The 13,339-nt window shown below is 32.2% G+C and overlaps 1 protein-coding gene across 1 annotated transcript in view; it reads left to right on the top strand.

The window, feature by feature from the left end:
* The first annotated feature begins 753 nt into the window (after positions 1-753).
* Positions 754-13,339, top strand: part of LOC148953244 (uncharacterized) — an 86,658-nt gene continuing 74,072 nt past the window's right edge. Inside the window, exon 1 of the mRNA XM_089087588.1 lies at positions 754-872. Within this exon, the coding sequence (XP_088943714.1) occupies positions 827-872 (46 nt within the window). The 5' untranslated portion in view covers positions 754-826. The remainder of the gene's footprint in view (positions 873-13,339) is intronic.

Genomic DNA, 13,339 nt, shown 5'->3' with positions numbered 1-13,339 from the left:
ATTTGTAAAATTTCTCTATTGTAATTTTATTATTATTCATATGTGATGTGGACATACCTCTCCCCCTCCCAAAGAAAAAACAATTCGAAGAGTCGATAAGAACCCCGGTTATTGTGAAACTACCTTGAAAAGTGATCCAATTTATTCTGGTTTTGTCAATGCATGAAAATTAAAAAGGGGGTGGTGGGTAAAATATATTTTTCAAAATCTAGGTAGGAGGGCAAACATGTGGGCTTTTCAATTTTTTTGCTCTTCTAATCTCAACCAACATAACTGCTCTTCATACCTCAACCAACAGAAACTTGCCTTTATGCAACTTCCACTCAATTACGTTAATTCACGAAAATGTAGTGGGAAAGGAAATGTATTTTTCTATATCTAGGAGGTGGAAATTTATTATCTTTCCAGTTTTAATAAAAATACCAAAAAGATGATTTTCAAAATCTAGAGGGCGGCTAACGCAACCCCTCCCCCTCCAATTGACTCTCCTGGTTCTACTTAAATAGAGCTACGAAAGTAAAATCTAACTTTGTTTCTTGTTTCCAGTTGGTTTTCTGTTTGAATACGTATCAAGAAATTAAATGACTGATGGTTTATTAGATAAGAATTTCCATATTTATCATACTAAAACCAATTACATTAGGAACAACAAAAAGAATGATCTTTTGAAGTATCTAGATTACGTTATCAAAGGCTAATTATATTTATCTGGTAAACAATAACTGCATTTAAATTTTGATTAAAAAAAAAACACTATAAAACTAGAACAATTAAATAGAAATCTCATCATTTGAATTGTGATCAGTGAGAAGCAGTGGTTCTTAAAATGCATTTTCTTCTTAGTTTTGCCTTTTTGTTGCACATTTCAGCTGGTAGGTATCTTAGTACTAAAGTTGAACATTGGCTTTTTTGACAGTATGATTAATATTTATACTATTACCAAATATTTAAATGGGGGATAATTACCGATCGTTTCAAGCTTCAAGGCTGCTCCTAACTCACATTTAAAACTATTTTTTGTCTTTAGTTTTTGTTAGTTCTTAATATAACATTCAAGTTTTCCCTAAATACAAGGTTGTATGGTGCCCCATTAGCCCCCAACTCTTTACGTTAAAGTTTAATTTGTGTATAACATTGCTTGATAACCTGTCGAACAACCTCTCACCGAAAATTTGAGTGGTTGGTAACTGGCAGCAGAAGGTTTGACAATGCAGTATGGGGCTATATAGCGCTCAAGTTCAAGTTCAAGTTCTTTATTAATCAATAAAAAATGTTTTGACAAAACTATCAAATTAATGACCCACAGTAATAATACCAATGATAACTCAGCAATAAATAAATAATACTATCTCCAGATACTGGAATAAAAAGATAGCTCTTCAACTCTCCGTACGGTAACAACAAACAAAATCCGCAAAAATCAAGATAACCAAATAAATAAAGTGAAATGAGGAGCATCCACCCTAGAAAATAAATCAAATTAATAATTACTGATTAAATGATTCATTAATCTAATTTTATTATTAACCAACGAATTATTCAAATCTATAAAACTGAAATTTATTCCAATTATATATAATACTATGCCTTGGTGAAAAACGGGACCTTTCAGATTTTATTAAAGCCTGACGGACAACAGAACTGCCACGGATCCAATAAGCATGCAAAACCTGATTATCATCCTGAAAAAAATTATTATGCTAATAAAAATACTCAGGCAAAAGACCTTGAACGTATTTAATCATATAAAGAACAGAATGGAAAGAAGAGAATAGATCCAGTGGAAGGATATTTAAAATTTGATACATAATTATTGTTGACGATTTATCAGGGTAAGAAAACGGGCTAGGCAGGCAATTTCTCACTAGACGCAGAGATTTATTTTGTTGCCCCTTAAGATGAAGAATATGAGTTTCAGAAGTATTCAAAAAAATAATAGGACAATAATTTATATATTAATGCACTAGAGAATGATAAATAAAATTCAGGTCTAAAAACGGCAGAACAAATTTCAGATTATTCATCATGCCAATATTTCTTGTCAGTTTTATTCGAAGATAAATTGCATAGCTTTTAAATGATAAACTTGAATCCAGTATTATCCCGAGATATTTAATATCATCAACTCTTTCAATTTCAATAGGTAGGCCTTGAATATTAATCATCATAATTTCCGGTGCTGTTTTCCCAGTATGAGAGAAGATGATGAATTTTGTCTTAGTACAATTAATAGTCAATTTATTTCTCGAGAACCATAAGATAAGGTTTCACAGTGCTGGTTCTAACTTAAGCTTTAAAGATCTAGAGTCAGGGCTGGTGAAATTGCAAGCCGTTTCATCGGCGAATAATATGTTAATTCAAATATCTTTGATGCTATTACTGATATCATTAAACATAGATAAGAAACAGCAGTGGGCCAAAAATAGATCCTAGTGGGACTCCATTTGACTAAGATTGAGATATTGATGAGGAAGAAGTATCACCTCCGTCTACATACTGATTTCGGTTTTTTAGGTATGACATTACTAAGTCATTAGCTGGGCCTCTTATGCCGCAGTTATCAAGTTTAGTATGTAATATTTAATGGGAAATCGTATCAAATGCCTTTTTAATGTCAATAAAAATTGTAGCAGGAGTATCACCTTTGTCGAGGGCGTCATGAACAAACTGAGTCATTGCCATAATAGCATGCTCAGTAGAGTGAGACTTCCGGAACCCAAATTGCATCGGACTAAAAAATTTAGATTTCATATATATAGATTTCATATATCTATATAGGCACTTTTCGAGCAACTTCCCAAATGTAGACAAGATCGAAATTGGCTGATAGTTTGTTGGGTTCTTCGGGTCTCCTCCTTTATGCAAAGAGATAATTCTTGCAGACTTCAAACAAGAAGGAAATCTTCCGGTTTTAAAACAGAGGTTGAACACATGGGAAAGCGGGTTTATAATATTTGGTGCTATGCACTTAATCAGATTAGTCGATGACCCATCAGTCCCTTCCGAAGATCCATTCTTTAAAAGGTTTGTTGTAAGTAAAAGTTCAGGTTACAGGAGTAAGAAAAATGGAGCAATTGTGAGAGGGGGGTAGATATGATTGAAAGTCCTCTCCAGTTTCATTATCCAGATGACGGGCCCAGGTTGTTTCCAGCAGTTGACGCAGTTTCCTCGCCAATTTTTGCAAAGTGTATATTTAATGCATTTATGACTTCCAATTTCCCTGTCGCAAGTTTAGTTCCATCTTCAGCTATCAATTCATCAGGAAGATCATGGGTCTTATGCTTTGCTAAGCACTTATTAATTATTTCCCATGTCTTCTAGGGAGACCCGTCTGCTTCAACAAATGCTTCGGCAAAGTAATGACTTTTTGGTGATCTTAAAATTTTTGTTAAATAGTTTTTGTATCTACGAAATTCAGCTAATTTGACTTCAAATGGATGCATTAAGCATGCCTTATATAACAGTTTTTTATTTTTTATTGATACCAGCAATCCAGGAGATATCCAAGGCTTAATTGGCTTCATACTATTTCTTCTTGATATTTGGCGGAGAGGAAAAGCATTGTTGAAACAACGTTTAAACTGATTCACAAAAAATTCAGCAGCAAAATCAGGGTCCAAAGACTCTAAACAAGAAGAAAAGTCACTTGAAGAAAGCAATACTTTAAGTTTACTTAAGGAATTTCTATTAGTCATCCTCACTTATTTTAGTAGGCCTGTTAAACTCTGTAATCAAGTGAAGGTCGGTCACAATCATCAATTAGTCTGAAAAATATTCAATAACCACATCACAAGACTTTAGTTCCATATTCGTAAACAAATTATTAATAAGGGAATCAGAATCTTTCATTATTCTTGTTGAGACTCCATAAGCTGGTAAAAGACCACGGGACAGGCAAACTAATAACAAGTCAGCCCCGTCTGAAGATATTCCGTGAAAATTATCACTTGAATTATTAGAATTATATAATTTAATATTAAAGTTACCCATGATAACTATTGTTGGATACTTTTTCGAAGCAATAAGCATAAAATCATCAAGAAGTTCCATGAATTTTGAAGCAGGAGAACTTGGAGGCCGGTAAAAAACACAACACAAAATTTTCATACCATTTTAACTGACAAAAATTCAAACGCCATTTCAAGATATAGGTGATCAAATTCACTCACCAGATCTGACTGAATTGTTGATTTAATGAAAAAAACCTACCCCTTCCTGTTTTTTATTAATCCGATTCTTATGAAAAAAAAGTATAATCCTGTTTATTAATAAATGTCTTTGTCGAATCATTTAAAAATGTTTCACAAGAGGCGAAGACATCTATATTATGATGAAAAATATTTAGTAACCCACGACAGTTCAAAAATGCCATTCTAAAATTAGCGCCTTTATTTAAAACTTGGGTGGGGAGTAGATATTTATTTTTTGGGATAGAATGAACCATCATATCAAAAACATCATCATCTTTGCATAAATTCTCGAATATTTTACCTAAATCTAGGGGGAGCTCCTCAAAATTACGAATACTGGGTATACTTATTGACATAAAGTGACTTAGCAACCATACGGAGAGTCAAAGGAGGCACAATTGTAACCAGAACTTCATCTGAAAGAGCCAAACATAAACAAAAAACTAAAACTTTATAGCATGAAAACCTTACATAACAAAAATCAGGAATAGTGTGGCACAAACTAAAGAAATGAAATATAACAGTCTTGATAACAAAAAAAAAAAAAAGAAAAAACCCCATAATACTCATTATGATACTTTTGCGAACGGGCCTCTGAAAATAAGATAATCACAATCCTCAGACAATCATAAATTATCGACTAACTTAACAGCCTGAGCACTAAACACAAAATAAACAAAATACTCCACAAAATCATATAAATCATAACCCAGATTACTACTATCCTATTCACTTATTGGTCAGCTCTCTCCCATATCACCGAACCATTTTTTTTTATCTCAAGCCATACATGGGTTCCTTTATTTTTAACCCGAGAAGCAATAATCATTCCAGACTCCTTCATCTCTTTTGCTTTAGTGAGGAACCCTGTGCGTAAAGCTTTAAGTGCTGGAGGAAGGTCCGTGCAAATTTTTATTCCAGAGCCCTTAAGCTTGGATACGTTTTGGATAACTAGATAAGCTTCAGCTTCATTCCTGAGCCTAATTAGCACTGGATTAACTGCCGGTTTACATGAGTAGAATGGCCCCTATTGATCCCGTACGAACCACGTGGTTTATGGTTTTCTCAGTGAGAATGAAAAAACAGGAACTTTCTCACATTTATGGATGTCAACAGCAATTAATGTCTGTTTTATGGTTTTTGTCAGTGAGAATGAAAAAACAGGAACTTTCTCACATTTATGGATGTCAACAGCAATTTATGTCTGTTTTATGGTTTTTGTCAGTGAGAATGAAAAAACAGGAACTTTCTCACATTTATGGATGTCAACAGCAATTTATGTCTGTTTTATGGTTTTTGTCAGTGAGAATGAAAAAACAGGAACTTTCCCACTTTAATGGATGTCATCAGCAATTCATGTCTGTTTTATGGTTTTTGTCAGTGAGAATGAAAAAACAGGAACTTTCTCACTGATGTCAACAGCAATTTATGTTGTTTGGCTAACCTAGCCTGAGAAATTGATTTACATAATCGGAGGGCGAATTATTGGTTCACGAAAGGGGAATTAAGAAACAAACATGGCTTCATTGTTGTTTGGCTAACCTAACCTGAGAAATTGATTTACATAATCTGAGGGGAAATTATTGATTCACGAAGGGGAATTAAGAAACAAACATGGCTTCTTTGATCTTTAGGCTAACCTAACCTGAGAAATTGATTTACATAATCTGCGGGGGAATTATTGGTTCACGAAAGGGGAATTAGGAAACAAACATTATGGCTTCTTTAATCTTAGGTCTGAGGGATAAACGTTCTTTAGGTCAGAGAGAAAAATTAATATTCTATTTTTAAATAGGGCTTCATTGATCTTTAGTGTCAGAAATTAGAAATGACATCACTTGTTATCTTGGAATTATGCGTGAGTCTAAAGAGATAGAAATTCTATTTTTAAATACGGATTCACTGAGCTTTAAGTCTGAGAGATAAATTGATATTCTAACGAAACCTTAATAGTGTAGCTAGGAACATTTATGAGATGAAGAGGTTAACGTAGGAAAGGGTTTCCTAGAAATTTGAAATGTGACAGCGCAGGGATGCCAAAAAAAAAGGAACACACAGAAATTACTTTTAGGGGATTATTTGGGTGAAATCGTTTTAAAGATTTTAGGGAATTATTTCGGCAAAACAGTTAGAGACATTTTAAAAGATGATTTTAGAAAAGGTTTTGGAAGAGGTCTTGAGTGTGGTCGTTATAGTAAACTAGTTCTATTTGAACAGTATCGTGTGGTCCTCTACCCCAACCCCAAAGGGCCCCAATCGCCCTACCCCAACCCACAGAGCTCCGATTCCCATACCCCAATCCCGAAGGAACCCCCCGGTCCCCAAACGTCCCCCCAGGCCCACAAAGGCCCTCCCCGGGCTCCGTCTTTCGGTGATGTATGTTGTCTGAAACCTATGATTTGGGGTGTATGGGTTGCTATTTTTTACCTTTCTGAGTTGGATTTCTTAGTCTTTCATAGGTATGTGTTTTCTCAAACCTATTATTTGGGATGGATGGTTTGCTATTTTTGACTTTTCTGAGCTGGATTTCTTACCCTTTCATAGGTGTGTATTGTCAGAAAATAATTATTTGGGATGTGTAGTTTGCTATTTGGACTTTTCAGAGCTAGGATTCTTAGTCTCTCATAGGTATTTGTTGTCTGAAACTTCTAGTTTGGGATGAGTAGTTTGCTATTTCAGACTTTTATGAGCTAGGCTTTCCTAGTATATCGTAGGTGAATGTTGTCAGAAAATTATGATTTGGGATATGTAAATTCGGGCTTTTCTGAGCTAGATTTCTTAGTCCCTCATAGGTGTTTGTTGTCTGAAACCTATAGTTTGGGATGAGTAGTTCGCTATTTTTGACTTTTCTGAGCTAGGTTTCTTAGCCTTTCATAGGTGTGTGTTGTCAGAAACTTATGATTTGGGATATGTAAATTACTATTTTTGACTTTTCTGAGCTAGATTTCTTAGCCTTTCATAGGTGTTTGTTGTCTGAAACCTATAGTTTGGGATGAGTAGTTTGCTTTTGGACTTTTCAGAGCTGGATTTCTTAGCCTTTCGTAGATTTGTGTTGACTGAAACTTATGATTTGGGATATGTAAATTACTATTTCGGGCTTTTCTAAGCTAGATTTCTTAGTCTTTCGTTGGTGTGTGTTGTCTGAAACCTATGATTTGGGATTTGTAGTTTTGCTTTTTGGACTTTTCAGAGCTAGGATTCTTAGTCCCTCATAGGTGTTTGTTGTCTGAAACCTATAGTTTGGGATGAGTAGTTTGCTATTTCAGGCGTTTCTGAGCTAAGGTTTCTTAGTATTTCATAGGTGTGTGTTGTCTGAAACTTATGACTTGAGGTGTCTAATTTGCTATTTCAGGCCCTTCTGAGCTAAGGTTTCATAGTATTTCGTAGGTGAATGTTGTCTGAAACTTATGATTTGGGTCATGTAAATTACTATTTCGGGCTTTTCTGAGTTAGATTTCTTAGTCTTTTGTTGGTGTGTGTTGACTGAAACCTACGATTTGGGATACAAGGTTCTTAGTTTTTCGTTGGTGTGTGTTGTCTGAAACCTATGATTTGGGGATTTGTAGTTTGCTTTTTGGACTTTTCAGAGCTAGGATTCATAGTCCCTCATAGGTGTTTGTTGACTGAAACCTATAGTTTGGGATGAGTAGTTTGCTATTTCAGGATTTCTGAGCTAAGGTTTCATAGTATTTTGTAGGTGTGTGTTGTCTGAAACTTATGATTTGAGGTGTGTAATTTGCTATTTCGGGCTTTTCTGAGCTAAGGTTTCATAGTATTTTGTAGGTGAATGTTGTCTGAAACTTATGATTTGGGATATGTAAATTACTATTTCGGGCTTTTCTAAGCTAGATTTCTTAGTCTTTTGTTGATCTGTGTTCTCTGAAACCAATGATTTGGGATGGGTGGGTTGCTATTTTTGACTTTTCTGAGCTGGATTTCTTAGCCTTTCATAGGTATGTGTTGTCTGAAACCTATGACTTGGGATGGTTAATTTGCTATTTTTGACTTTTTTGAGCTAGGTTTCTTAGCCTTTCATAGGTGTGTGCTGTCAGAAAATTATGATTTGGGATTTGTAGTTTGTTTTTTAGACTTTTCAGAGCTAGGATTCTTAGTCCCTCATAGGTGTTTGTTGTCTGAAACCTATAGTTTCGGATGAATAGTTTGCTATTTCAAGCTTTTCTGAGCTAAGGTTTCTTAGTATTTCATAGGTGTGTGTTGTCTGAAACTTATGATTTGAGGTATGCAATTTGCTATTTCTGACTTTTCATACCCAGATTTCTTAGTCTTTCGTAGGTATGTGGTGTCTGAAACCTATGATTTGGGATGTGTGGGTTGCTATTTTTTGACTTTTCTGAGCTGGATTTCTTAGCCTTTTGTAGGTGTGTGTTAACTGAAACCTATGATTTGGGAATGAGTGGTTTGCTATTTTTGACTTTTCTGAGCTAGATTTCTTAGCATTTCATAGGTGTGTGCTTTCAGAAAATTATGATTTGGGAGGTGTAGTTTGCATTTTGGACTTTTCAGATCTAGTATTCTTAGTCCCGCATAGGTGTTTGTTTTCTGAAACTTCTATTTTTGGATGAGTAGTTGGCTATTTCAGGCTTTTCTGAGCTAAAGTTTCTTAGTATTTCGTAGGTGAAGCTTCCACGTCAGTTTTAAGTTCACCAAGACATAAAAAATTTGAAGTTCAGTTCTAATTTTTCCATAGAAGATAGGAAAAGTTATACTATGATTCTGATTATTTTCTATGAAGATAAAAAGTTTCACTTTAATTCTAAATTTTCTTAAATTCAGTTCCTACTTTTCTCAAAGAGATGAAAAACTTGAAAGTTCAATTTAAAATTTTCTCAACGAAGTCAAGGAAAGTTCAAGTTCTTTTCTGAATTTTCTCAATGAAAAAGAAATTAGTCATTGATCATTTCTATTTTTCCAAATAATATAAAAATTTTCCACTTTAGTTCAGATCTGTCTCGAAGAGATGAAAAATTTAAAATACTTTTCCAAATTTTTCACAGAAGATAAAAAAGTTCAAGTTCTCTTTGGAATTTTACCAAAGAACACAATTCAATTCTAATTTCTCCAGAGAAAACAAAAATCTTCCACTTCAGTTCTTTATTTCACGAAGACATAAAGAAATTTAGAGTTCAATTCTAAATTTTTCGGTGGAAGATAGAAAAAGTAATACCATACTTGTGAATATTTTCACGGAAGATGAAAAGTTCTAGTTCAATTTTAAATTTTCTCAACGAAGTGAAGAAAAGTTCAAGTTCCCTACTGAATTTTACCAAAGAACACAATTCAATTCTAATTTATCCAGAGAAAATAAAAATCTTCCACTTAAGTTCTTTATTTCACAAAGATATAAAGAAATTTAAAGTTCAATTCTAAATTTTTCGGTGGAAGATAAAAAAAATAATACCATACATGTGAATATTTTCTCGGAAGATAAAAAGTTCTAGTTCAATTTTAAAGTTTCTCAGCGAAGTGAAGAAAAATTCAAGTTCTCTTCTATATTCTAACAAAGAACACAATACAATTCTAATTTCACCATAGAAAATCAAAATTTTCCTCTTCAGTTCCTTATTTCACAAAGACATATTGAAATTTAGAGTTCAATTCTAAATTTTTAGGTGGAAGATAGAAAAAGTAATAACATACGTGTGAATATTTTCTAGGAAGATAAAAAGTTCTGGTTCAATTTAAAATTTTCTCAACGAAGTGAAGAAAAGTTCAAGTTCTCTACTGAATTTTACCAAAGAACACAATTCAATTCTAATTTCTCCAGAGAAAACAAAAATCTTCCACTTAAGGTCTTTATTTTAAAAAGACATAAAGAAATTTAGGGTTCAATTCTAAATTTTTCGGTGGCAGATAGAAAAAGTAATACAATACTTGTGAATATTTTCACGGAAGATAAAAAGTTCTAGTTCAATTTTAAATTTTCTCAACGAAGTGAAGAAAAATTCAGGTTATCTACTGAAATTTACCAAAGAACACAATTCAATTCTAATTTCAACATAGAAAATAAAAATCTTACACTTACGTTCTTTGTTTCACAAAGACATAAAGATATTTAAACTTGAATTCTAAATTTTTTAGTGGAAGATATAAAAAGTAACACGATACTTGTGAATATTTTCTCGAAGAGATGAAAAATTTAAAATACTGCTACAAATTTTTCACAGAAGATAAAAAAGTTCAAGTTCTCTTCGGAATTTTACCAATGAACAAAATTCAATTCTAATTTCTCCAGAGAAAACAAAAATCTTGCACTTCAGTTCTTTATTTCACAAAGACATAAAAAAATTTAGAGTTCAATTCTAAATTTTTCGGTTGAAGATAGAAAAAGTAATACCATACTTGTGAATATTTTCCCGGAAGATAAAAAGTTCTAGTTCAATTTAAAATTTTCTCAACGAAGTGAAGAACTATTCAAGTTCTCTTCTGAATTTTACCAAAGAACACAATTCAATTCTAATTTCACCAGAGAAAATCAAAATCTTCCACTTAAGTTCTTTATTTCACAAAGACATAGAGAAATTTAAAGTTCAATTCTAAATTTTTCGGTGGAAACAAGAAAAAGTAATACCATACTTGTGAATATTTTCCCAGAAGATAAAAAGTTCTAGTTCAATTTAAAATTTTCTCAACGAAGTGAAGAAGAATTTAAGTTCTCTTCTGAATTTTACCAGAGAACACAATTCAATTCTAATTTCACCAGAGAAAATAAAAATCTTCCATTTCAGTTCTATATTTCACAAAGACATAAAGAAATTTAAAGTTCATTTCTAAATTTTTCGGTGGAAGATAGAAAAAGTAATACCATACCTGTGAATATTTTCTCGAAAAGATGAAAAATTTAAAATACTGTTCCAAATTTTTCACAGAAGATAAAAAAGTTCAAGTTCTCTTCGGAATTTTACCAAAGAACACAATTCAATTCTAATTTCTCCGGAGAAAATAAAAATCTTCCACTTAAGTTCTTTATTTCACATAAACATAAAGAAATTTAAAGTTCAATTCTAAATTTTTCGGTGGAAGATAGAAAAAGTAAAACCATACTTGTGAATATTTTCTCGGAAGATAAAAAGTTCTAGTTCAATTTACAATTTTCTCAACGAAGTGAAGAAAACTTCAAGTTCTCTTCTCAATTTTACTAAAGAACACAATTCAATTCTAATTTCACCAGAGAAAAAAAAAATCTTCCACTTCAGTTCTTTATTTCACAAAAACATAAAGAAATTTAAAGTTCAATTCTAAATTTTTCGGTGGAAGATAGAAAAAGTAATACCATACTTGTGAATATTTTCACGGAAGATAAAAAGTTCTAGTTCAATTTAAAATTTTCTCAACGAAGTGAAGAAAAGTTCAAGTTCTCTTCTGAACTTTACCAAAAAACACACTTCAATTCTAATTTCTCCAGAGAAAATAAAAATCTTCCACTTCAGTTTTAAGTTCCACAATGAAATAAAGAAATTTAAAGTTCTATTCTAAATTTTTAGATGAAAGATAGAAAAAGTAATACTATGATTGTGATTATTTTCCATGAAGATCAAAAGTTTCACTTTATTTATAATTTTTCTTAAATTCAGTTCTGGTTTTTCTCAAAGAGATGAAAAATTTAAAGTTCTGTTCCAAATTTTTCATAGAAGATAGAAAAAGTTATACATTGATTGTGAATATTCAACATGAAGATAAGGATCTCCACTTTAATTCAGAGCTTTCTCGAAGAAGTGCAAAATGTTCAAGTTCTCTTCTGAATTTTCTTAAAGAAGAGAAAAAAGTTAGCTCAATTCTGAATTTTACCAATGAAAATGAAAAAACCTTCACCTTCAGTTCATAATTTCTCAAATAAATAAAAAATTTAAAGTTCAGTTCTAAATTTTTCTATAGAAGATAGGAAAAGTTATACTGTGATTGTGATTATTTTTCAGTGAAGATAAAAAGTTTCACTTTAATTCTAATTTTCTTAAATTCACTTCCGATTTTTTTGCAAAGAGATGAAAAATTTAAAGTTCTGTTCCAAATTTTTAATATAATATAGAAAAAGTTATATATTGATTTTGAATCTTCGAAATGAAGATAAGGTGCATCACTTTAATTCTGAGTTTTCTCGAAGAAGTGCAAAATGTTCAAGTTCTTTTCTGAATTTTCTTAAAGAAGATAAAAAAGTTAGCTCAATTCTGAATTTTACCAATGAAAATGAAAAAAGCTTCCACTTCAGTTCTTAATTTCTCAAAGAAATAAAAAATTCAAAGTTCTCTTATAATTTTTACAAGAAAATAAAAATGTTCCACTTAAGTTCTTTGTTTAACAACGACATAAAGAAATTTAAAGTTCAATTCTAATTTTAAATTAAATTTTAGCTCCTTTGTCTTATGGATTTACCCCTCAAATTTTTAAATTAAAAAATGAGTGACTCGTTCTATTATTAAAGACAATCGTTCAAACTCGTTCATCTAACCTCCAAAACAATAGGTTAGGTTAGGTATAAATAAATATTAATAAATAAATAGAAACATTTCTACATGTTTATGTTAGGTTAGGTTAGGTTAACTTATCATGAGCGCTCATGATAAGTTAACCTAACCTTAGCTCAGAAAAGCCTGAAATATCCAACTACTCATCCCAAACTAGAAGTTTCAGACAACAAACACCTATGAGGGACTAAGAATCCTAGCTCTGAAAAGTCCAAAAAGCAAACTACACCTCCCGAATCATAATTTTCTGAAAGCACACACCTATGAAATGCTAAGAAATCTAGCTCAGAAAAGTCAAAAATAGCAAACCACTCATTCCCAAATCATAGGTTTCAGTCAACACACACCTACGAAAGGCTAAGAAATCCATCTCAGAAAAGTAAAAAAATAGCAACCCACACATCCCAAATCATAGGTTTCAGACACCACATACCTACGAAAGACTAAGAAATCTGGTTATGAAAAGTCGGAAATAGCAAATTGCATACCTCAAATCATAAGTTTCAGACAAGACACACCTATGAAATACTAAGAAACCTTAGCTCAGAAAAGCTTGAAATAGCAAACTATTCATCCCAAACTATAGGTTTCAGACAACGAACACCTATGAGGGACTAAGAATCCTAGCTCTGAAAAGTCTAAAAAGCAAACTACAAATCCCAAATCATA

The sequence above is a fragment of the Artemia sp. Qi Xiang Cuo genome, chromosome 4 (assembly GCF_049724085.1).
Source record: "Artemia sp. Qi Xiang Cuo chromosome 4, ASM4972408v1, whole genome shotgun sequence".
Lineage (NCBI taxonomy): Eukaryota > Metazoa > Arthropoda > Branchiopoda > Anostraca > Artemiidae > Artemia > Artemia sp. Qi Xiang Cuo.
The sequence above is the reverse complement of the archived record's forward strand: the minus strand, read 5'-3'. Positions and strand labels throughout refer to the sequence as shown.